Source organism: Solenopsis invicta, chromosome 8 (assembly GCF_016802725.1).
Source record: "Solenopsis invicta isolate M01_SB chromosome 8, UNIL_Sinv_3.0, whole genome shotgun sequence".
Taxonomy (NCBI): Eukaryota; Metazoa; Arthropoda; class Insecta; order Hymenoptera; family Formicidae; genus Solenopsis; species Solenopsis invicta.
Genome location: NC_052671.1, coordinates 21,297,429 through 21,320,837, shown reverse-complemented (window position 1 = coordinate 21,320,837; position 23,409 = coordinate 21,297,429). Strand labels below are relative to the sequence as shown.

General features: G+C 39.5%; 1 protein-coding gene across 1 annotated transcript; it reads right to left on the bottom strand.

Moving 5' to 3' along the window:
- Positions 1–6,185: 6,185 nt before the first annotated feature.
- On the bottom strand, positions 6,186–23,264 carry LOC120358499 (probable cytochrome P450 4aa1). Its single transcript, XM_039452919.1, has 7 exons — positions 23,001–23,264; positions 9,755–9,939; positions 7,720–8,097; positions 7,534–7,594; positions 6,768–7,300; positions 6,479–6,658; positions 6,186–6,402 (listed from the first exon to the last, which is right to left on the bottom strand). Exons 2-7 carry the CDS (start codon positions 9,909–9,911, stop codon positions 6,200–6,202), a joined length of 1,512 nt encoding a protein of 503 aa, XP_039308853.1. The 5' UTR covers positions 9,912–9,939; positions 23,001–23,264; the 3' UTR covers positions 6,186–6,199.
- Between the last annotated feature and the right edge of the window lie 145 nt (positions 23,265–23,409).

Genomic DNA, 23,409 nt, shown 5'->3' with positions numbered 1-23,409 from the left:
GAGATCAATAACCCTTACGAGAAAATACAAATCGAATGTAAACACTCAAATTTGGGTGTTTCTTAAAGGTTTACATTCAATTAGATGGTCATTTCGGACCGTCAACGTATAATTGAGTGTATTTTTTCATAAGGAAATATTAATCGTATACTAATACCTTGTATTTTATATTTTTTTCTTTTTGGACTAAGGATCTCTTCATTATTATTGTTTCTGAAGTTTTGAGTAAAATTAGAGATGTCTTGTAGTTCCCGATTTTCATCAGACTCTAGCCTTGCCATAAAATGCAATTGCCTTGGCAACCGGATTTTTTTTAGTATGGTTTGAGGACCTGGAGGATCCATGGGATAAGACTTTGTTACCTTTGTGAGGATGAATTAAATAATATATTTTAATATATCAAATACGTTAAAACGTTTAATAATAAAAGTAATATTTTTTGAAAATTAATTTTTGTTAAGCATAAGGATATAAGCTTATTTTAATAAACAGTAATGGATGCATTTTTATTAATTTTTTGTGATAAAATACATGTACACTTTCTGTATAGTTAGGTTAGGTTAGGTTCTACATATGAAAGTATATACACTTGTTTGCAAAGTTAATCTTGATACCTTATACAATATTGAATTATGAGTCTACATACTTATGTATGCTCGATCTTTGAGGCTCTCGTCTCTGAGTGAGTACTACGTTGCAAAAGATCATTCACCCAACAACGACTACATACCGTACCCGTTAATCCTGTTGTCTCCTCGTTTCAAACAATTTCTAATGTCAAGAGTGAAAACTTGAGATGCTGATTTGGAAGTATTCTTCTGATTCCGGACACTAGCTATTTTTCTCAATAAGAAGTCACACGCTTTGAATCGCAACACCTTCCGAACTTTTGAGACGCAAAGACCATGGTCCTAGGCGCCATAAATGGGGTCACGTGATAGTCGTGTGCGCTCAAAGCGAATGATGTACACTCGGAGTGCGCACGAACATGTGACGTAGCAGTTCTCGCTTGTGTACGTGATAGTGCTTTGAGCTCGAAATGGCATCACTGCGTAATCACAACTCTGCAATGCAGCTCAATCAATATTCAATATAACAATATCGCAAAGAAGTAACATAATAACAAAATAATAAAAAATAAATATGAAAAATATTATGCATATACATATGACAAAAAGACAATAACAAAATAAAACCATATAGAACAAATTATCTATATCTATCTATCTATCTATCTATCTATCTATTTATCTATCTATCTATCTATCTATCTATCTATATATATATATATAGATATAGATATAGTATATATATATAGATATAGATAATTTGTTCTTCGAGAAATATTTAGAGGAATGTTAAAGTAAATTGAGTAATTAAAACACTAGCAGACGCATGTACCCGCGCAACACTTGTAATAGTGAAGTGTCATTTACGTTTTCGAATAATAAAGTTGAATAATTTTGAATGAATATATATTATTCGTAAACATACGCGTACATACTTTATTACATATTATTTAATGCAGCCATTCATCATTATATATCGCTGCAATAACAGAAATATCATTATTGTAATATCTTTCACAATTTTTCCAATAAAGCACTTTATATGCTTTACATTTAATATCGCTCGGTAAAATATCAAAATATATTTATCGTAGTTTGCTACATTTATAAATATCAACGTGTGTTGAATTGAAATCTTTATCAATTTCATAAAGATTCTCCACTTTATAAAACATTTTCCCAACAAGACGATAGGTGCTATTGCTGTATTTTAAAATATTGACAATGATAATAATTCTGCCATCGTGTAATATACAACAGTTATTCTTATCATCTAAACTGTAAGTAAAATTGTTAATTCTTATTTGATTAAATTGGAGTAATAAATTATTTTCTATTACAACAGGTCGACAATTGTTTTCGGAAATCTTTTTTGAACCATAAGCAGTAATTATTTTGCTTGAGTTTAATTGAACATGAAACGTCTTATTGGTAATTTTTTTTTCTTCGTAACGTTTATAAATTTGCTCCAGTTCCTTCGTGCGACTTCTTATTATCTTGCGAAAAAATGTCATGTTGTTTTCAAAAGGAAAACAAGAAAAATGATCTAAACATCCAAATTTTCGAACATCTTCTGTGAGAATTAAACAATGAATGTTATATGACAAAAAATTTCTTCCGTATATATTTACGCAGTCGGAAACAAACGATTTTTGTGCTTTGTTAATCTCAACGTCGTTCAGTTTTGTCTTAATTAAGAGGCGAATAGCGCAGTGTAGTTTTAAAAAATGTAATATTCTGTTATCTTTTTCGAATAAATCTAAGAGTACTGTGATTGAAGTATACAATACGAACTGCCGAAATTCAGTAGCCTTTACTCGATGACAATCATGTAAACTTCTCGGAATTCGTGCGAACTCTTTTGGACAACTATATGCAGCTATTGTTAGTAAACGCTCGGAAATATGTCTTTGTGTTTCCATATTCAGTGCTCTTGATTTAAATTTTCCATCAATCCATGCAGCCACTAAAATTTTTTTAACAACGCCAAGGCACACTAAATGCATGTAGTCGATGGGGACTTGACTTACTAATCCCATTGGTAAATTGTGGAAAGCCGAAATGCCATTATGATGCCGATCGTCATTATTCCGAATATGAGAATCATTAATTTGAAAAGTAATGAATTTTTCGTCGGTTCTGGGAGCGTAGCCTATTCCTATATAAACGTGGGTCCAGTCGTTTTTATGACGTTCCCCAGGAATTTTACATTTAGGGCAACTGTATTAACCACCATGACCCTTAATATTGAGGCAATGATGTTTTGCTGGGGTGTCAGCGATAAATGCGTTGATTTGTAATTTAATATTTTTTCCATTATACATGAAGCCTGTATTTATTAATTTAATAATTTCGTTTTTAAATTCAGCAAAAAAATCTTTAAAATTAGCAGGCTGTTTTGTTCCTTGATAAAGACCTGCTATCATTGGACGTTTATCAGATATATTTATAATTCGAAATTGAATAGGCCATACATCACATTGAACATTGTTATAAATGTTAGCGCCATCAGTAGAAAAATCTACAAGTAATACATGAGGTATTTCTGTATCAATATTTTTTAATTTTGTTATAATATTTGTTTTAATACCAATATGAAGGTATCGGCCAGGCTCAATAATTTTTATATTTTCACATTTTCTAGGAGTCTTTAACAAACATCGAGCATCTTTTGGTATTTGCTGGAAACACTCATGTTGTCTAAGAACAGATAATATTCTATTTATCTGAACGTGAGTCATATTAGTTTCAACGCACACGTTAGTAAAGTTCGTAATAAAGTCCATATTCGGGTACGCATCAGTAGAATTGTTACCACTTTTAAAATTGTCGTCATTGCTATATTGTTCGTCATCACTACTGTCTTCATATTCATCTAAATTGCTATCCAAAGTATCACTACTGTAGAAAATATTATCATCATCTGTTGGATCAAAAGAAACATCGATCGATACCAGTATCAGTAAACGAAGAAAATTTTATATTAAAAATTACTATGTACGGCAGTAGCCGCGGACCATGAAAAAATTATAAAAGTTTTTATTGTTTTTTACATGTGAAACATAGTAAAAATTAGATTGAACAATATAGGCTCATGAGAATTAAAATCAATTTATGTAAAACAAGGGCTAAGAGCCAAACGCAAGTTATTGGTGCAACAAAATAATATAATCTGACTTAGTTTAATTTAGATGTTTCGGTCTATACATGAAACCATCTTCAATAAATGTAAAATACATATCCAACGAGGAATATACTCAATTAAAGATTTCAGTATGTATATTTAAATATAATGTTAATTATAATTTTTCAAACAATTTTTTAATCTGATGTCATTTTTTTCAATGTAGCAACAATAATTACAATTCAATTCTTTTTCGACAATGCTGAGAAATAATTGTATTGCCATATAATTTGTTTTTATTATTGACATATGTAAAAACGATGATTGTTAACATTTTGTAATTTATTAGACTTGAAACGTTTTATATTTAAATTGCGCAAATCATTACACCGTCTTTGTCTCATTTGAAAAAGTTACGAAACTATGTACACAATACATATATTTATTTACCAGCGTGGCCTCGGTGGATGTGTATTTTACATTTACTGAAGATGGTCTCATGTAGACTAAAATGTTTAAATTAAACTAATTTTTAAATATATGATGTCAGATTATTTTGCATTAATAACTTGCGTTTGGCTCTTACCTCTTGTTTTATATATATATTGATAGTACAAACTTTCGGTCCGCGGCTTCATGGTCTGTGGCTACTGCCGTACATAGTAATTTTTTTAACATAAACTTCTCTCTAGATAGCAATACCTGCTTCATCTTGAAAACTATTGTCACTTGCACTTTCAATATTTACACTGCTTGATGTTGCAGCACTACATTTATCATCTTCGATTGTTCCATTTGAAGATGTAGCTACACATTCGACAGCTCTAATTATCGAATTATAATGAGCTTGCTGGCGAAGTTGTTTCTGCTTGTCTGACAATTTGTCAAAACTTTTCCGGCTTCGTTTCGGAAATTTATCGGCGCTACTCATTGTTCTATAATTTTTTAATTTAATAAAATCTTTTATAACCTCTGCGATGCTTTCTTTGATGATACTGAGAAGGTACTGAAACCTAGCTTTTTTTCGCTCACACAGATAAAAACAAAGAAATATGAAAACAAAGAATGATAATACATAATATATATTCTATATAAAATATATATTGGACAAAATGACGCCTCATCAGTCAACAACGGTAGCATGATAATATGATTAAACTCTCTATATGCTAGAGATGAACATACATTACGTATAAATGCGCATAGATCTATAATAATTGGATATATTCCATCAGTAATATAGTAATTAAAATGTTTCACCGTTGAACTACAACAGTAGCATGATATTATAATGAAATCTTATATTTCCGTAAAACACGTATGCATGAAATTAAATATAATCCTACTGTAATCAGGTAGATGCCATCAACAAGTAGTCACTATGACAGTGCTACATCATTTCAATACTGTTACTTTATATTAGTTAAGTTGTAGCCAATTTTTAGTGCTCTCCAAATGTTACGAATAATATACAAACACTATTGGATTAGTATACTTCTAACTGAAGTAAGAACATAGAAACTTCGAAAAGTTATACACAGTAGGATACATGTAGAATGCTTTTGGCAGAAAATTATTGATCAACTCATCGTGCAAGAATTGAGATAATTTTGTAGAACAATAATGTAGCGAAGAAACAGGTAGCTTCTTTATTTAATTTACTATGCGTGAAGAATTGTCAAACATTATTCACATATAAGTTGTACGTTCTCCTTTTGCTACCTGGGTATAATATGCGTGTGAAGCCAAACGGCGAGCCATAGTTTCTCACGGACGTCCGATCGCCAGAGGCGTGATTCTTAGAACTTTTATCGTGACTGTCGCGACTTGCAGTGAGCAGAGATTAACAGGAGTGACATCTTTTCTTTGTTACGTTTAACGTTTGAAAATTGGACGCTTAAAAGTATTCTACAAAGGTTTAGAAAGTTTTGATTTAGGTTAAACAAAGATATCCGACAATGGTACTCGCTGCTTGCTTCCTCACGCGTTAAATGCAATTGTTAATTAATAAACTTATTGACTAACAAATAATATAGATGCGGTTGCGATTTACGTAATAAAAAAAAAGAAAGGGGAAGCGGGGTTGTGCTGGACGTTACAATATACAGGGTGTGCGATGAAGTTCGCCTGTGGTCTCAGGGGTTGATAAAGCAAACTGAACAGAACGATCCTGTACCATTTTTCAATATTCGCAATAGTTTCCCGAGATAAAAATTAATAAAATTGGCGAATAAACGCGTAGTTTCGACGAGTGGTCCCTGCGTGCGGTGGGTAGGGAAAGTACGTGCTCTTTCGCCGACTTCAGTAATTTTTATCTCGGTAATTATTGCGAATATTGAAAAATACTACAGAACTTTTTTGCTCAATTTAATTTGCTCTATCAACCCACGTGACTCATGGGAGAACTTCATCTGACACCCTATAACAAAAGCGATGTTATTGAAACTAACTACACTCCCACCTCCCCCCCCCTTCGCTTTAATGAGGTACTCCACACTCAGAAAAATCAAAAGTCTGTCCCTGATGTGTAGGATTGCTTTGGTTTGTATTTATCATTCGCTTTTATTCTCATCCAAAGTCCGCCATGTGCTCTAATCGTTACGCGATATTTAGCTAAAAAGTTTTCCTTGCCAAGAACCGGTTCTAATTGACTCTTCCTTAGAATAGCGCTGATGGTCGATTGCATTTGGAGCATGGCAAATTTGTATCCTAAAAAAGATACAAAAAAGGAACAATACATTTCTCACATGTATTTTATATTCTATTGAATATTTGTTTTTCTCACCAATACAGTTGCGACGTCCAGCGCTGAATGGTATGTAGGCAAATGGATGCCTTTCTTTGGAGTTTTCAAGGCTAAATCGCTCTGGTTTGAAATCGTGAGGATCAGGAAAATGATGAGGTAATCGATGCGTACAATATGGCATTATAATTACATTGCAACCGGCCGGTATTACATGTTCTCCTGTATAATATAAAGATATTAAATAACAAAATGATAATAATTAAAAATTTTTAAAAATGCAAATAAAATAAAGTAATTATTGTGCAAAATTTTCTTCTTTAAATCTTACCTACTGTCATATCCTCCCCGAGTGTCCTCGCAAACAAAGGTACGGTAGGATATAATCTTAAAGACTCCTTAATGAACATTTTTAAATTTTTCATCTTGGTCAGATCTTCTATAGTTGGTAATCTTCTGTCTTCACCAAAGATCTCATTTAATTCTTCGATACATTTTTTTTGCCATTTCAGATTTCTTGCCAAATAAAAAAGAGTAATTGCAGTGGCTGTGGCGACTGATTCCTGGCCGGCCAACATAAAGGTGCAACATTCTTCGATAGCTTCTTGTTTAGTGATTGGCGGGTCGTTCATGTTGATCATGTAGTCAATCATGAACTCAAGCAAAGATGTTTTTCCAGTTCTTGGGTCATTGAAGAAATTGTTTTTTTGTGAAGATCTGTGCATTTCCTCCATTTTTTTAGAACAAAAGTCTATTAATTCATTATGGTGTTGTTTCTCTGATCTGCTAGCTGCTGTCAATCGGTAAATCCAGTTGATTAACAACCATGGACGCGCATATCTATACGTTATCATAAACTGGTTCCTGTTTTTAAGACACTTGTAAGTATTTACTGTAGTAATACCCAGTAAACACTAAGTTACATGTAATATAAATGTCGGTTGTAATTTTCCACTCAACAATGTACTGTTATATAACTCGTTATATAACAATTACATTGTTGAATGGAAAATTACAACTAACATTTGTATTACATGTAACTTTGTGTTTGTTGAGCAGTTTTCTAAAAAAAAAACACATTATCACAGAAAACTTACTTTCTAAATTTATCCTCTCCGTCATTGTATGTTTGGCTTGCCGGGATGCCCAAAATCGTTTCTGAAATATTATTGTGTTAGATGATTCTACGAGCAAACGTTATGGCGCGACGTACTATTAATATAGTACGTTTTACACTTTTATTACGTGATGTATTTATCTTCATTTTTACGTTTATCACGTACCTTTCACTATATCGTAGACCGAGTTGTTAACAAATGTAGTGATGTTTATATCTTCCCCATCTTTTTCGAGCAACTTGTCGACTAGGCGATCGGCGCACTCGCCAAACGTTTCAATAAATTTTTGTAACATATGGGGCTTGAAGGCCAATTGTAAGATTTTCCGATGTACCGTCCATTTATCGACATCTTGAGTAATGAGACCCTTGCCCAGAAAATCGTCGACCAGCTTGTAAAAAGATGCCTTTGCTATGTGTTTCTCGTTTTGCAATAGTATTTTGATATCCTCCGGCTCGATAAGCACAACGTGTGGCACAAAGGTCAGCCAAAGGCGAATAATGCGACCATAATTCTGATGCTCGTCTGCTATTCTTTCCAATACTAGGAAATCAAAGTTTTTTTATATATGTTACATTACGTTACAAATAATTTATTACTTTCAATAAGATGGAAACCATTTTATTTACAGACCGATAGAATGTTTATAATCTCTTGCAAAAATAATATGTTTATAAGATGTTTGTTTAAGTGTTTAATTAGAGTTTTGAAATTTTATTGATATATTTATGAGGTGGAAATTTAAACATGAAATTGTTTATGAGATTGTCAAGTGCGGAGTAGGAGATGTGTCTTTTGTTGTTTTCTTTTTCAACGAAATTTAACAGGAGGCCGACGGATGTCTCCTTGTTGAGTTTCCTGACGCGAGAGTTTAACAGCGAAAAAGGAGGGCGTAATTACTGTTGCCCAATTCAAAGAAAATTTTTAATTGCTAATATCAATCTGCCAATTAACGTGGCAGCTCGCAGACAAATATCTCCATTTTTTTTTATACTTCTTTCTCTCTCTCCCTCTCTCTTGTCCCTACTCTACCAGTAGGTTTACTACTGTGTCCAAAAAGTAAGGTGACATTGCATTTATTTCGAAAATTCTTTATTTATTCTTGCAAATCAATTTCGTCCCCTTCAAAGTAATCCCCCTGATATAATACACTTATTCCAACGGATTTTCCAATCTTCGAAACAGTTGTAATAATCGATTTCAGGAATGGCCTTTAGCTCCTTCTTCGCAGCGGCTTGAATCTTTTCTATCGACTCGAAACGGTGATTCGTGATTTTTTAACCAAAAACTCGACTAATATCGTTCCACACCACCGTATTCACCTGATTTGGCTCCATGCGACTTCTGGCTATGGGGACACCGTTTCGAGTCGATAGAAGAGATTCAAGCCGCTGCGAAGAAGGAGCTAAAGGCCATTCCTGAAATCGATTATTACAACTGTTTCGAAGATTGGAAAATCCGTTGGAATAAGTGTATTATATCAGGGGGGATTACTTTGAAGGGGACGAAATTGATTTGCAAGAATAAATAAAGAATTTTCGAAATAAATGCAATGTCACCTTACTTTTTGGACACAGTAGTATGAATATATATTTTTTCTCATTTTTTTTCTTCTTATTACTACATACGTTGAAGGCCACTGTGACGGGTTTAAAGGAAGGAAAAATGAAGGGAAAGGAGAATCCTCAGACAACAATTATAGAATCGTAGGAAACATTCAATACGATTTTACGCGTGGGATTTATCGATCCATCATTATTGAATTTGTTGAGAGGGAAATGGGAAAATTAATTGAAATTGTAGAAGGCACTGTAGTAAATTATTGATTAATGTTATTAGTTAACAGAAGGAACAGAAATATCTGCCAAACAAGATTTACTGGTGGGTACTCACACGCACGCACGCACGCACGCACGCACGCACGCACGCACGCACGCACGCACGCACGCACGCACGCACGCACGCACGCACGCACGCACGCACGCACGCACGCACATACATATAATATATTATTACGGATTAGAGACTCCACTTTTTAAATGTTTATAAAATAGTTGTCTATCGAACATCTTATAAACAATTCTATTTTTAAATTTCTCATAAACACTTCAATAAATTTTTAATAAACATACTATTTTTGCCATGGACATGATAATTAATTAACAATATTTATAACAATTGCAATTATTGTATAACTCACGATTTCCTTTAATAACGAAGTTTGCGTTGCCAAGAATGGGCACCGTTTTTGGCCCATCGAGAGTGAAAATAAATTTGATGATTCTGAAGTAATTTTTTTTATATAATGCGTGTAATATAGCCAAAATGACGGCAAAAAGGACAAGATAGGCCCACATTTCTCCTGATGTGTGTAATGCAATTCAACTAATAAGAAATAAATAAGAAATATAATTTCCATCAGTTTCCGTCAGTTTCATATAAGTAATAAATTATAGCGAAAGTAACAAAAAAAATTTTTGCCTAATTTTAAATGCTATCAATCACTCGATTTATTTCTGCAATGAATATTTTTTGAAATGATGACATTGAAATAAAATTTAATCTTTTACTACTTTTGTTAGACTAAATACTCTAAAAGTATATACAACTGAAAAAATTGGAATAATTTGTAATATCTGCTCCAACTTTACGCGGATTCTGTACTTCTACTGTCTGCAATATTTTAATTTACCTTTTTTAACACGTAAAAATATTTTTTTGATTTAATACTGTTTTCATATTGTACTAATTGCTGTTTATGATACCAGAAAAAAGTCAATTTTCAATTATCTTATAAGGGTACATAAATGTGTCATGAATAGAAGGCTACGAATATAAAATAACACAATATAGCAAAAAAGAAATTAAGACAAATAGATTCGGTTTTCTCGCACATATCGAACTTTTATACGCTCTGTATAAAAAGACTATTTTCATTAAAGAATTTAAATGTAAGTGTGTGGTCAATTAAAGTGTATTCGTAGAAAACGATATGCCGGATATGTTTTGTTTAATTGAATATAGAATAAGGTTGCCAAAATTATACCCTTGAAAACAAGGATTTACGCATGTAATGAAAAAGTAAACGTATTATACATCGTACTATCTGGATATGTTTCAATCTCGACAGGCATGTGAGTAATACGAAAATTATGTTTAAAAAATTTAAAACTATATATCCACATATATCGTTAACGCAGAATTAATGAATTTCGGAATTTTTATCGACGTGACGGCATTTATTGGGTCTAGTTCTGATTTCTGTCATTACATAGGAGAAACTAGATCCCATATTTGTCGTTATTTATGTCAATAAAATTCCGAAATTAATTGATTCTGCGTTAACGATGTGTGTGGATATATTTTTAAACACAATATTCGTATTACTCACGTATCAAAATTAAAACTCATATCCAGATAAAGCACTGTTCACATGTTCACATTCTCGTTACATTTGTGAATTCTTGTTTCAAACATACAAAATACAGTTTAGTATTGCGAGTAATACAAGGTGTGATCAAAAAGTAAGGTGACTTTTTGAATTTCGCGCGCTCTGTACACTCTAATTTCAAAATTTTTTTTTTTGTGTTGGTACACTCATCACGATCATATGTTCATAGATTTGACTATATAGCATGTGTTGTTTTTATGTGAGAGGCATAAAGGTTAGACTCGTGTTTGCGTGCTCGGCGATTTTTTGCTGTTGAAAATAATGGAGCAGAGAGTTTGTATTAATTTTTGTGTAAAAAATGGTATTAAGTGTTCAAAAACTCTTGAAATGTTGACAGTAGCGTCCGGTGAGTCAACTTTGAGCAAAAAAAATGTTTATAAATGGTATAAGTTATTCCAAGAGGGCCCAGAAAATGTTAACGATGAACCTCGCTCTGGACGCCCCAGCACGTCAAAAACCGACGAAAATGTTCAGGAAGTGAAAGAAATTGTGTTGAAAAATCGTCGAATCACGATTAGAGAAATAGCTGATGATCTTAACATATCGTTTGGCTCATGCCAATCAATTTTAACGGATGTTTTGGGTATGACACGTGTGTCAGCGGAATTCGTTCCAAAACTGCTTAATTTTGATCAGAAGCAGCGTCGCATGAACATCGCCCAAGACATGTTGAACGACGTCAATGATGATCCTGATCTGCTCAAAAGGGTTATAACTGGTGACGAAACATTTTCCTCTTCCCAAAATTGAAAAGGCCTATGAAAGGACGAAGATTTGCGACGATTGAGGAGATTAAGGCTGCATCGCTGGAGGAGCTCAAGGCAATACCCAAAAGTGCATTTCAGAAATGTTTTTACGACTGGAAAAAGCGCTGGCACAAATGCATTGTATTAGAGGGGGATTATTTTGAAGGGGATAACATAATTTTGGATGAATAAATGAATATTTTTTTATAAAAATGAAAAGTCACCTTACTTTTTGATCACACCTCGTATGTAACGCTGGTGCTTTTCGGGCGGTGTCGGGAGAACTAGGACACGGTTACGGATGAGCTCGTCGGATTACCGGGTTTGGTGAAATAATCGCACTCGGAGTTAAATAGAACAAAGTACTAGATACTTATTTAAGAAAGAGTTTAATAGTTACATGAAAAGATGTTTTGGTAGTGACAAAAGCATCGTAACAAAGAAACGGAAATGAGATTGGCTCTCGGTACTAAACTATAAAACGCCTCCAAAGAGCTGAAACACTAGTGTAACGACGCGAAATTCATATCGCGCACACACATGCGGATGCAATACGTGCATCATAATAAATAGGCAACGGTCGGACGGCGCGACATAATAAAGCATCAAAAAAGAGATACAAAAACAACGAAAAAGCAAAGCTTGGACGGTCTCGAGCATTTCCGGGTGGCACGCGGTTATTACCCAACGATAAACATCATTCGGACGCTGCGGCGCCGATATTACAATTGCAAAATGGTTGTAAACAACTGCCCTAAGACAATATCGGCGTCGCTAGTCCTGGGACCGTCGGCAATCGTTTGTCAGCCGATTGTCTTTATTCGCTGCGCTTGGAAACCGAAAATCCGAATCGCCCAATCGGGGCAAAGATTTCGGAAATCAGAACCAAGCAGGGTGAGAACGTGGCAATTCTTAAATTAATAAATAAGGGTCCGGAAGGCTCTCCGGCATCTTTTTCCGACTTCATCGCGGTAACGACGTTCAAGTATTCGCTCTTCCTGCCGCGCCTCCGCGAGCCGCAACACAAGCATACGCAAGTTTGCCTATTCGATATCCGCGAAGTCGTATCTCTGATACAAACTCAGGGCAAAATATGCTCCTGAAGGGCAAAATATGCTCCTGAGCCGATAACTAAAGGGCAATTGTTGCACGGCGTCGTCGCCTCTCATTCGGCGAGAATACTCGGCCCACACGACCGTTGTAACGCAATAGTGTAACGCGATAGCGTAATGCAAAGAATATATACTGTAAGTGACAATTATTAAAGTGAATAAACAAACGAAAACGCAGTGACAAAGATTAAGTTTTTCCCACTGAACATTTATTGGTGCCTCCTGTGAGGTCGGGACTTCGCGACGAGGAAGAGCCGGTAGCGGCAGCCTGGCACGCTTCGACTAGAAAAGGATCGTCGGAGCTATACCCAAGGACCGGCCGGTGGCGATAGCCTGACACGCTTCGACAAGAAAGGGATCAGTGACACGACAGATGACGATCACACACAGAGCCGAGTCAAAGTAAGTCGTTCGGTTTCAAATCTATTCCCATACCATAACGATGACAGACCGAGTTAAACTCCTCGTCCATAAAAGAACGTACTTGAAATCTTAGATCACTAATTTGAGTAATCTCGTCGACAGATTGGCGGCACCGCGTTAAGATTGCGGAGCGCGCGTTTAACCGAATTGTACCATGCATACGAGGGATATAATGAAGAACTCGCGATGTTAGATTCAAGCGACGCGCATGTAGAAGAATTCGAAAATCTTCAAGAACGCTTCTATGCTCTCGCGAGTAAAATCGAGGACATTTTAAGTGCTGCGAGCACTTCAAGCGCGGGCTCCAGCGTGTCGCATGACGAGGCACGGTCGAATGACGATGTAAACATGATAAAAAAGAGACGCATCAAATTGCCTGAAGCCTCTCTGCCGACGTTTGACAGCCGATTCGAAGGCTGCCTATCCTTTAAAAATGCGTTTCAAAACATGATCGGTTCGCAAGCGGATTTGTCGGACGTCGATAAATTACATTGCCTGAAATCGGCGTTGACCGGTGACGCCGCTAATAAAATAAATATCTTCGCGGTGGATAAGATTAATTATTCCAAGGTGGAATTTGCTTGAGCGTTCCTACGAGGTAAAACGCATTTTGGTAGATCGTCATATTTCCTCAATCTTAAACTTGCCCGCATTAGACAAAGAAACTACGAGCGGATTATCAAAGCTCGCGGACGACGCGCAGCAACACGTCGCGGCATTAAGCGCGCTAGAAATCTCCATCACGCCCGAAGTAGTCGTCCACGTCTTAAGAAATAAATTACCGAAAACGACATTAGAAAAGTGGGAAGCGACTCTCGAAATGGGCAAATGCCCAGGGCTCGAACAGATGTACGATTTCTTATACAAAACTGCGGTGTGCGTGTCGATGCGTGAAAGGGCAAAGGAAACGGAGAAGTGCAAGGGCGAGCTTCCCGCAAAAAGGAAACGGAAAACAAGGCTTTTGTGTCAAATATCGGACACAAAGAAAAAAGCTGCATTGTGTGCAAAGCAAAGCGGCATCCGCTATTCTTATGCAAAAAGTTTAAGCAATTACCGACACCTAAGCGCATTGAGACCATAAAAAATGCAAAGCTTTGTTATAATTGCATGCGTTCTCATCGTGATCGTCCTTGCAAATTCTCAGGCTGCTCTATCTGCCAAAAACGTCACAACACGCTTCTTCATCTCGAGGGATACGCGAGCAAATCCGAATCTAAGACCGATACCGACCAGTCCGCGTGACTAGCCGATCCTATCGCAAAAAAGGTGATAAGCCTTGCGTCGATATTGCACGCGATGGCACCGCAATTAATGACGAGCGCGATGGTGTACATCCACGGCGGTGAACGTGAGCCTATTAAATGCCGTGCCTTACTGGATACGTGCGCGACGGTTAACTTCATAACAGAGCGCGTTATGCGACGTTTGAACCTACCCATGAAAGTATATTTGTCGCCGATTGACGCAATTAATGCAATGAATACCGTTTCGAAGGATGTAGTGCGCATCGCGATACAATCAACGCATGATAGCTTTTACAGAGAGCTCACGTGTCTAACTATTCCGGCCATCGCGGATTTAATACTATCCGATACTTTCTCTCGAAATTCAATTGACATACCCGCAAACATCAGACTGGCAGACTCTGATTTTCATATATCGCGCCTCGTCGAGTTATTAATTGAGTCCGGAGTCACATTATCGCTATTTTCCATAGGGCAAATTAATCTGTCGCGAGCAGGACGTGACTTGTATCTGCAGAAAACACGACTAGGTTGGGTGCTGGAGGAACGACCGTGCATACACCCTATGATCAGAAAGTACCGGAAATTTTTTATTTAAAAGTACCGCGCATGCGGGAAGCGGTTTATTTTTTTTTCTTATGTTGGTACGACCTTAAGACGCACATCTGTCAGGTTTTAGTGCCATCCGATCATTAGTGTCTGCCTGGCGTTTGTTTACATCAGTCAACTTTTTTCATTTTGCCGCATTTTACCATGAATAATTTTGTTGAACAAAGAGTTTGTTTGAAATTTTGTGTTGCGAACGAAATTTCGTGTGCCGATGCACTGAAAATGTTGCAAAAAGCATTTTGCGAATCTGCTCTATCAAAAACAAGAGCATACGAGTGGTATAAAGACTTTAAAAGTGGTCGTACAGTGGTGGAAGATTTCCCTCGTTCCGGACGTCCATCGACGTCGAACACCGATGAAAACGTGAAGAAAGTGAAAGAAATGGTGCTTGAAAATCGTCATACCAGTTTAAGAGAGATGTCTAGTGAACTTGGCATTGCATATGGAACGGCACAGCATATTGTGGTTGATGTTTTGGGTATGAGACGCGTGGCAGCCAGGCTCGTTCCGAAGGATCTGAATTTCTTGCAAAAACACCAATGAATTATTTGACCAAACATCAAGTAAATACCATCAAGCAAGCACCGTATTCACCTGATATGGCCCCGTGCGACTTTTTTTTGTTCCCCAAGTTGAAGTTGCCACTTCGTGGAAAGAGATTTCAGTCGATCGAGGAGATCAAAGAGAATGCGACGAGGGAACTAAAGGCCATCCCTTCGTCGGCCTACCAGGGATGCATGGAGGACTGAGTCAAGCGTTGGCACATGTGTGTTGCTTCAGATGGATCATATTTTGAAGGAGATAAAATAAATTTGCCTGAAATTTAACTCTATTTTGTTTTATTTAAAAATTCCCGGTACTTTCTGATCATAGGGTACAATCAAGATTAGAAATATGCGGTATGACAAAATTGGAAAATCAGTTAGATAAATTTTGGGCGATCAAAGAAGTCGCGACAGATAGGTCGAGCACGAGAACGGAAGTCGGATGCGAGGCGCAAGTAGTAAGGCTAGGCCGGTTCAAAGCCATGGAGCAATGAGGGGTGGTGAGGGGCGAGGGGGGAATGTAGACGCGGTGGATACCTGTGGTACGTACCGCGGAGTGGGTGATGATCCGCGAGGTCTGACATGGGAGGTGGGTGGTGACCCGTGAGACCTAACTTGGGAGGTGGGGGTCAGCCCGCTGAACTGACCCGCGCGTGGGAGTCAGCCCGCGGTCCTACCCGGGAGTGGGGAGTGATACAGGGAGTGGGTGGTGATCCTCAAGATGCAGTGGGTGGTATCACCCACTGATCTAAAGGTGGGATTGATTGACAGGTGGGGGTTACCCGAGCGGTATGTAACCGCCGAGCATGATGTTGGGGAGAGAGAGGAATCCCATGGCTTTGAACCGGCGTGTATTTTTAAAATACCGCGGCGCGTATTTTCCGCGGCGTATTTCGCGGCGTTTTCCGCGGCGTATTTCGCGGCGGTTCTCCGCGGCGCTGCCGCCCGCGTGCAATTTTCGCGGGGCCCGCCGCCGCCGCCCGCCGCTTCCGTCCGCCGCCGCCATCGCCCACGCCCGCGCCCGCCGCCCGCGACCGCTGCCGCCCGCGACCGCTACCGCCCGCGCCAGCGCGCGAAATCGGCGGACAGAGAAAATAAAAAACGTTCGAGAGATATAGAATATTCTTTATTAGAATTATATTTGCTGATGCAGCTCTCAAGCATGGTCTTGCCGTGCATTTTGACGGCGGCTCATCACAAAGGTATCGAATTACATCGAAGGGTACGCCTTGACTGAATGCTCGCTGTTCTATTGTAATATACACATGTGCTTACTACTATATTATTATATTATAAATGTTTTCTACCTAATTTTTTATTCTTCCTGGATCTAATTGGAAGGCAGTATTTCAATACGTATAACTTTTCAAGTCTCGTAATTTTCTAGCCTACCGTTTGAGAGTTATAGAATTTTCTTTATTCAAATTATATTTGCCGATGCAGCTCACAGGCATGGCCTTGCCGTGTATTTTGACGGCGGCTAATCGCAAAGGTATCGAATTACATCGAAGACGAATCGTACGATGTATCATAAGGAAGAAACAGAAAAGGTACAACAAGAACAGGAGGAGGAAGAAGAGGAACAGAGGGAGAGGCAGGAGGAGAAACAGAAGGAAAAGGATAAGAAAGAGGATAAGGAAGAGAGAGAAGAGGTACAACAAGAACAGGAGGAGGAGGAAGAAGAGGAACTGCTTGGAGAAATTCGAGAAAATTATGCTATGTTGCGATACCTTAGGGATATTCTTCCTGAAAACGGGCTAAGAGACAATATGTTTAATCTTGTAAGAAGCAAGATGCTCGACATCTTCGGGGAGGACGAGGAGGAGGAGGACGAAAGACAATAATAGTGATCAAGGATACGAGCAGTACCACCAAGGTGCGAATCGTATTTGACGCGTCCGCTAAATCAAGTACCGGCGTGTCTTTGAACGACGTAGTGATGGTAGGTTCGTTAATACAGGACAAATTATTTACACATTTAATTAGATTCCGCGCATATAAATATGTCATCACCGCGGATATTGAGAAAATGTATTTGCAAATAAGATTGCACGAGTGTATCGGCGTTACCAACGACTGCTATGGCGACGAAATGACGAGATAGAGACGTTGCAATTTAATACTCTCACGTTCGGCGTTTCGTCTTCGTCCTTTCTTGCGATCCGAATTTTGCATAAATTAGCGGACAATGAATGCGAAGTATATTCTAAGGCAGCCGAAATTCTCAAGTCCCATCTGGACGTAAATGACCTTTCGGCCGGAGCCGATAGCGTTGAAGTCCGAACAGTTAGAGAGGAAATAATTGCGCTGCTCGCACAGGGCGGCTTCGCAATCAGACAATGAGCGTCCAATGATGAGCGTTGTGTAAATAATCTCGCGGTCGGTCGCGCTTCACACGAAATTCACATTCGGCGGGGATCGCTCTTTAAGAACGCTTGGCGTAATGTGGTGCGCGCGGAACAATGAAATATGCTATTCCGTACGGCCAATCAAAATCGCGAAAAATTTAACAAAACGGAGTATATTATCGGAAATAGCAAAGATATTTGACCCGTTGAGCTTGTTGGACCCCGTCGTATTATATGCTAAAAAATTGATGCAGGATGTATGGAAATGCAAATTAGATAGGGACGAGTTCGTGCTGCAAAGCGTGTACACTGAATGGCTGGATTTCGTTGGATAACTTGAGACAATAGATCAAATATCAATCGATCAAAGATTATTGGTCGACAATTATCAAAGCACTCAAGTCCACGGATTTTGTGACGTTAGCGGCGTCGCATACGGCGCGTGCCTGTACATACGCTCGGCGGGAAAGGACGGCAATACGGTCATTAAATTATTGTGCGCTAAATCACGCGTCGCGCCGTTAAAGATTATCACCATACCTCGTCTCAAACTTTGCGGCGCGTTACAATTGGCCCGATTGTATAGTGAAGTAAGCATCGCATTACCCTTCACCCCTTTCAAAACATTTTTCTGATGCGATTTGACCGTCGTTTTGCACTGGCTGAACGATGCCTCATTTGCTCAATTCATTCGTGGCGAATCGCTTCGCGGAGATACAAAGGCTTACGGATCCGAAGAAATGGCGATATGTTAGATCAGAGGACAACCCCGCCGATGCGATATCACGAGGTCAGCTACATCATGCATTTTCAAAAAATTGGACGTGGTTTTCCGGACCGACATGGTTACGGAAAAGCAAAAGCGATTAGCCTAACAAACTTGTACAAATAAACGAGACACTCAAATTAAAAAAAAATGTTTGTTTGTTGACCGGGCAGTGCGACTCTGAAATTTTCGAAAGATACTCTTCGCATTCGGAACTACTCAGGATTATTGTATATTGCTTGAGATTTCTACCCAGCAATAAACATACCAGTTCGTTGTGTTTGAGTGAAATAGACGAGGCAGAAACACGAATACTGCGAATCGTACAGGCCGATCGATTTTGCTCCGAGATTAAGGAACTCTAGAACGGATGTTCCGTGAGCAAGGGCAAAGTTGCGAATTTAAGTCCATTTTTGGACGACCACGGCTTGATTCGTGTGGGAGGGCGTCTCCAAAAATCGAATTTGGCATTCTCACGTAAGTATCCGATTTTGATTCCTAGCCGACACAAGTTAACAAATCGTATCATTTACGAGACTCACGAGGTGCATCATCACGCGGGCATTCAAACAACGCTGTACATTTTGCGGCAAAAATACTGGTTGGTCGACGGGCGCAATCAAGTACGAAAAATCGTGCGTGCGTGCGTTCGATGCTTCCGATTCGATGCTAAGGCAATCGAATCTGCCGGCGGCTCGTGTATGCGAGGCAATACCTTTTGCTAATACCTGAATAGATTTTTGCGGCCCATTCTATATCAAAGAAAAGAAATACCGCAATCGAACACGAGTTAAGGTGTACGTATGCGTTTTCATATGCATGTCCGTGAAAGCGATGCACCTCGAGATCGTGAGCAACTTCTCAACGGACAGATTTCTCGCAGCGTTGCGATGGTTCGCAGCAAGAGGGGGACTGCCGCGGCACGTCTACTTCGATAAGGGGACTAAGTTTATAGGAGCGAATAATCAACTGAAAGAATTGTACGTCTTAATTAATTCTGATGAGCATAGAGAGCGCGTGAGCAGATTCGCAAGCAATCATCGCATAACATGGCATGCCGCCGGCGGCGCCGCATTTCGGGGGTCTATGGGAATCTAGCGTAAAACTATTTAAGCATCACTTTAAGCGTGTGGTAGGAGATTCATTAATTACTTTTGAAGAATTAAATACTCTTGTCGTCGAAATAGAAGGCGTTCTAAATTCCCGACCGATCACTTTCCTTTCTTCCGATCCGAACGACTTGCAGGTACTATCGCCAGCTCATTATTTTATCGGTAAACCTCTGACGGCTCTCCCAAAGGGCGACCTGTCGTCTGTTGCCGCCAACCGATTGTCCACATGGCAGCACATTAGAAAGGTGCGGCAAGACTTCTGGGCGCGCTGGAGTCTTGAATACTTGAACGAGCTCCAGACGCGTAACAAATGGATCAAAAAGGGACCGAAGCTCGACGTCGGAACCATTGTTCTCATCAAGAACAAGGGTACGCCATGTACTCGATGGGCAATGGGCAAGATCGTAATGGATCACTCCGGGCGAAGACGGAGTGGTGCGGACGGCAACTGTGAAAACTCCGGTCGGGCAAATAAAAAGAGCGGTTAACCATTTGTGCCCCCTGCCGATCGAACAGTAGCGAGTGTCCTCACATAATCAGTGCGTCAAGCCAATAATGGCTATACAATAATATACCAATAATATAATAATAATAATAATATAAGCGATATTAGCAATAGAGATACGACATATTGCCCGATACTATACATATAAATACAAACCCCGTTACAAAAAGGGCATGCGTTTAGCTATAGCGTGGATTGATCCATTATGTGTAAGCGATTTTCCTCAAAGGGGTTGATCAATTCCTCTCAACGGGGGGAGGATGTAACGACGCAAAATTCATATCGCGCACACACATACGGATGCAATACGTGCATCATAACGAATAGGCGACGGTCGGGCAGCGCGGCATAATAAAGTATCAAAAAAGGGATACAAAAAAAACGAAAAAGCGAAGGTTGGACTGTTTCGAGCATTTCCAGGTTGCATGCGGTTATTACCCAACGATAAACATCATTCAGACAATGCGGCACCGATATTACAATTGCAAGGTGGTTGTAAACCACTGCCCTAAGACAATATCGGCGTCGCTAGTCCTGGAACCATCGGCAATCGTTTGTCGGCCGATTGTCTTTATTCGCCGCGTTTGGAAACCGAAAATCCAAATTGCCCAATCGCACAGTGGGCCAGGAGACCTCAAAAAGTGGCCAAAATTCATATTTTGAAATTGATTGAAAGAATTATACTATTGTTTTGTACATTATTGAAAGTATTTAGAATATAATTTTTATAAACATATATAAAGTATTTTCTTTTTGGTAGGTCCTTGAAATTGCAAAATCGTCTAAAACAATATAAACGCGCAATTGATGAAAATATATCGCATATTTTGAAATATGCTGATAATATAAAAATGTCCATCCGTTAATTTCATCTCCTGGGATGTTGACGTTTACAAAATAATCAATAATCAATTTAAAGTAATACATAGTGTAGTAGGGAAAGACGCAAAATGTGAAATTTTCACAATTTACGGCTATACACTCTCTATCAATTGAATATTCTCCTACATTCCCTTCTCTAGCGAAACCCTTATGGCGCCATTTTGTTTCTTTTACTATACACTTTTATTTAATTCGGCAGCAATTAGGCGGTATTTGACATTTAGTAGTTTAAAATTTGTCTTAAATGTCACAATGTGCTAAGAGACCTCAAAAAGTGGCTAAAATTCAAAATGTTGATGGATTTGGGTAAAACTGATATAGAAGGGTTTACGGGATCGCTGATTTCGAATTTGATGTCAAAAATTCAAAATTCAAAATGGCGGATATAAAATGGTGGACAAAATTATCGAAATACAGCAATAAACTCCTAAACAATTGACTATTTTCCTACATTCCTCTCTGTAGAGAAACAGTTATGGCGCCGTTTTGTTTCTTTTACTATACACTTTTATTTAATTATGCGACATTTGACATTTAGTAATTCAAAATTTGTTGCATCTGTGCGCGAGGATCACTTCCTGTTTTTTTTCAGTCCTACATAATAAAAGTGTAGCACATTGTCGACGCAGCACAACGATATATGTATATATATATTGTCACGTATTTTCCTAACGCCGAAGAGCAACAGCGAAATACGCGATCAAACAACGGAATAACTCGCGAAACACGCGCGGAAGCGACGAACGAACCGAGAAACACCAAACGCTTGCATCAAATCGCGAGATTGGTCGCCAGACGCGATAATACCGATCGCGTCTCCGGGTTCACTTTTCAACTCTACACGGACTCACAACACGCGAGAACGCGTCATGCGGAAACGCGAAATCGTCGCCCGCACGCGGCCAGCTAGCTCCTCTAACCGGTAGAGAGGCGGGAAGCAGGGACGAAGCGGCTCTCTTACGGGTGGCAACGGGTAGGCGAGAAACTAAATAAAGTCGGGCCGATGTAACAGATAGAGATCACATATATTGCAGATAATAGAGGCAGCATACAGTAAAATAAGAAAAAAAAAGCGGTTAACGTAAGAAAGAAAAAGAGATAAGGAGTTGACCAAAAAGAAATTAACAAGTCGGACGCGGGAATTTTTTCACTCAGACCATGATTACGCTACACGCGCCGATCACGACGACTGGTCCCGCGCGAAGCGCGGCAGCCAATCACGCGCGCTCTGACCGGCGCGGCAAGAACGCGAAGCAGAGCCTCCGCTAAGGCGAGCCACGTAATTCTGAGACAAGAGTGCGTACAATAAAAGCTTCGCACCGGCGACAACGCAGTCGCCTGAACCGCAATACAAAATTAGTAGAACACGCGCGATACACCAAGTCACCGATATCTCGGACGGCCGTATGATTACGGCCATAACACGACTCACGCACGTGCGCGAGGGCTTTGCGGCTTCCCGGGAAGCCGGTCGTTCGCGAGCTTCCACGGCGGGACGGCTCGAACACACGCGGCAGCCGACAGCTGGGTGCCTCGACGAGGTCTCGGGCTTGAGGTGGAGAGCCAGCCAAACACTAAGAAGCAAGGTGCGTTCAATCGCCACGCGGCGGACGCACTCGCACACGAACCTAATGGCTCCACCTCAGAGCGCGAGCCGGTCGACACCGACAGCCCGTGGCTTTACACGATTGTTAAAGGGTCACCTCGACGCCGACTCCGGTCCTCCACCTGGTCCCTCGGGTCCTCTGGGATCCTCCAGTGGACGCGCTCGCCAGGCCGGACACTCTCGCCGATATCGGTCCTTCCGATAGCCACCGACAATAACCCAGACCGATAGCTCACACTCGCTCGCTCTTTAACGCGACTTGTACGCTGAACGCCGGGTCGCACACAAAAGCCGAGAGGATCGCGCTCGATGCGCGATCGATGAGCGCTACCCCTCCCACAGGGTGCGCGATATCCTTGCGAGCGCGGCCTATCAGCGGCCGCCCTTATCTAGCCGTGACGTCACGGCAGCGCAGTGTCGGGCATAGTATAGATATAATAGTAGCGACACTTGCCATGCAATTCAATTTTCAATGCGTATGACCGTAGCCGCCATCTTCCTAGCCG